Source organism: Neodiprion lecontei, chromosome 3, assembly GCF_021901455.1.
Source record: "Neodiprion lecontei isolate iyNeoLeco1 chromosome 3, iyNeoLeco1.1, whole genome shotgun sequence".
NCBI classification, from domain to species: Eukaryota; Metazoa; Arthropoda; class Insecta; order Hymenoptera; family Diprionidae; genus Neodiprion; species Neodiprion lecontei.
The window spans coordinates 4,777,519-4,780,560 of NC_060262.1; the positions used below are offsets into that span (position 1 = coordinate 4,777,519).

Genomic DNA, 3,042 nt, shown 5'->3' on the forward strand with positions numbered 1-3,042 from the left:
TAAACCGAGTTGCCAATTTACTTGGCTAGCCTGAATCCCGGTTGTATAAAACACCTTGGTTATATCTTCGACTAATTGTTATCCCGGTGAAAAAAATTCCCCGCGATTCTGAAAACACGAGGAAAGGTCATTTTGACGTGCCTGTTTATATTTGATTTACGGTGAAAGCAGCTGCACACTTTATGAGGAATCTTTCGAGATTCTTTCGGTGACGCATGAAGGCTATCGTCAAAGACTGTGAAGAATTTTCGCGTTTTTTGTTCTCAATGATAGATACGATCGGTTCTTTGCGAAAAAATTGAAGCAAATGATGGATTCACGGATGGGTTAGAGTTCATCTCGCGTCAGGTATCAGAGGTGATGTGGAAATTGCTTTTAGGTTATTTAGAAGCAATCTGACATCGTTGCGAATATCAGAAACGAATTTCCCCGTTGTCTAATGAATCTAAAATCATAACCATTGATTATCAGAGTACGTTTGAGATCGCCCAAAATTAAACATGGACAAAGCGCTGAAAGCGAAAGAAAAGGCAGATGCAGCGCAGAAGGAAGTCGATGAGATAAATCAAAGGAATTTCCAAGCGATGATAGAACAATGTCGTGTCAATATTGGGAAAAAGGGTGAACAGATGGACTTTATGAGTCGTCTTCACAGGGAGCGTAACGAGGCCATCCTCGAGGAGAAACTTCTCCGGGCTCAGGAGGCTGCCGAAATTCTTCCAAAAGAGGTTGAGGAGAGGCAGATACGCGCCGAGGAGTTAGTCAGATTGAGAAGTAAGAATCGTTCATACATAGTTTTGTTTAACCGGCAGAGTCCTGCCGTGCATTAAAACAGTGCGGTACCTTTACAAAGTTGATCGTCCGTTTCATCCAAATAAAGATTGACAGGAGTTTGTTTTTAAACAAGTGACGCCGGCTTGCGTCGGCCATAGAAGGCTCGTTATCCAAAGAGGGCGTCTCGTACACATTCCTATATGTGTCTAACTTGTCCATCGGACCTGAGTTATTTTAAATTCAGGTGATAACAATGGGGAGTTAAAAAATGTACGTTCCATCTTAACAGACGACGAAATTCGGGCGCTAAAGCATCGCCAGGTGATCCGGGACCAGAATATCGAGTTGAAGGAACTCGAATCGCAGTTGAAATCATCTTACGCAGCGAAGTCGGCTCAAGTCCAATTGCGAGAACGCGAAGCGATTCGAGCCGATGAAAAGTATCGAGAATATCAGACATCCGTTATGAGGTCCCGATGGTACAACGACGACGCGTTCGACCAGCACCTGGCTGCCGTTGAGCGCGATAAAAATATGAGGTATCGAAACGCGCTGCAGGATCAGCTCGTAGTGAACGAAACTATGCGGCGTCAGCGGACCGAGGAATGGCACAGAGAGCGTAAAATCGTCGAGCAGATAAGCGAGGTCCTTCGGAACGAGGACGTGGATACCGCATCGGAGAAGAAGGAGAAAACCGCGAGGATCCAGGCAGAGAGGGAGGCCTTTTTTCGAGCGATGAAAACGTGGAAGTCCAAGGAGCGGGAGGCACTGCTGGACGAGTTCAGTCGGCAGGCTAAAATCATAGCGAAAAAAGAGGCCGAGGAGAAGAATCGAGCCGTTGTCAAAGCTGGCAAGTCAGACGTTAGAGAGGAAATTATGGAACGGGCCGCCAGACGTATGTTGGATGATGAGACGAGGAGGAACGAGAAGGAGGATATTGTCAACGAGCTCTTTGACGAGGAGTGGAACAGCAAGGTTGCCATGGAGCTGAAGGATGCTGCGGCGAGAAAAGAGGCCGTCAAAAGAGAGCTGCTGGCTGACATGGAACGGCAAAAAGTACTGGTTTCCGAGAGCAGGGCGAAGTCTTTGGCCGTCGACGCAGCCTTCGGAAAGTACCTCGTCGAGCAGTCCGAGGCGGCGGATAAAAAGGAGAGTGAAAAATCGGACGAGCGTCGTCGAAGAGGTAGTGAAACACGGATGCAGGTCTGCCCGGAAGATGTATAAGAAACGTTTTACACCTGCTTCCCTGATTGTTCGATTATTTTTTGTCCAAGGTCTTCAATATGGCCGGGATTTGAAGACGGTGCGAGATGAGCAGCGAGCACTTCACGCCGAAGAGGTACTCCTCACGCAGGCGATACAGAGACAGGATGATCAGCGGGAAGTTGAACGTCTGAAGGAGGTATCTTTGGAGCGTTCGAAAATTTTGTACGAACACGCACCGAACTTGAAGGGATTTCTCAAGGCTGGAACCTTGCGAACGGAAGACCTGGAGTACATGAAAATGCAGCAGTGTAGCTCAAACTAGCAGTTTCGATTAGATAGGAAGACTCTCTTTCAGAATGTGTGGAATTTCTGGGTTTTTAAGAATTCAAGGGGCAACATTTTTTTCACACTACCTTTTCGTCGAGTTCTTTGGCCTGTTTTCTACCTCTGACACGTCAAACCACCACCGTCGCTCCATTTTTCATTTCTTTCAAAGCGTCCGCAGCACCCACGTTTACTTACGTAAGGTGGAAACAGATCAATGATCTACTCGTATTATCCTTACTTCCGAGCTTCCATCACCGTTTCCAAAGGCGCGCATCAGCCATCGTCCCTTTCTTTTGTACCTAACCGAGCAGAATAGGGTAGCCTTGATGATGACCTCATGGTGTATTCGATTATCGGTCTATACCATCGGGGAAACACGGGCAAAGAAAGAGTTTCCGTTTATACGTTGATCCGGAAGAAGAGAAAGAAGAAGTTCCTCTCGGCGGGTGTTCAGATGAAATCTTGAAACGGTTCGGCAGCGTAATCAATCCAACCTATCGAGAATGTCCGTTTTCCAAAGCCTCGTTTCTTCCTTCCGCCAAACGTCTGCAGTGCAGCAGGCCCTATTTGTCTACTTTATCAGATCCACCGTATCCCTCTTATCGGTACAATGAATTCCGGTGGAGGATCGATGGATTCTCGGTAATGGCGCATTAGCTTCCTAAGTGCCCTGGAAATCACGGGTTCAATGTACGCTCCGGGAACTAGCGGCGTCAAGAGGTACCTCGCCAATTG

At 47.2% G+C, this 3,042-nt stretch overlaps 1 protein-coding gene across 1 annotated transcript; it reads left to right on the plus strand.

Annotated features, from left to right (window-relative positions):
- Window positions 1-500: 500 nt before the first annotated feature.
- On the plus strand, window positions 501-2,302 carry LOC107225788 (meiosis-specific nuclear structural protein 1-like). Its single transcript, XM_015666369.2, has 3 exons — window positions 501-774; window positions 1,064-1,957; window positions 2,049-2,302. The coding sequence occupies exons 1-3, from the start codon at window positions 501-503 to the stop codon at window positions 2,300-2,302; spliced, it is 1,422 nt and encodes a 473-aa protein (XP_015521855.2).
- Window positions 2,303-3,042: the final 740 nt, after the last annotated feature.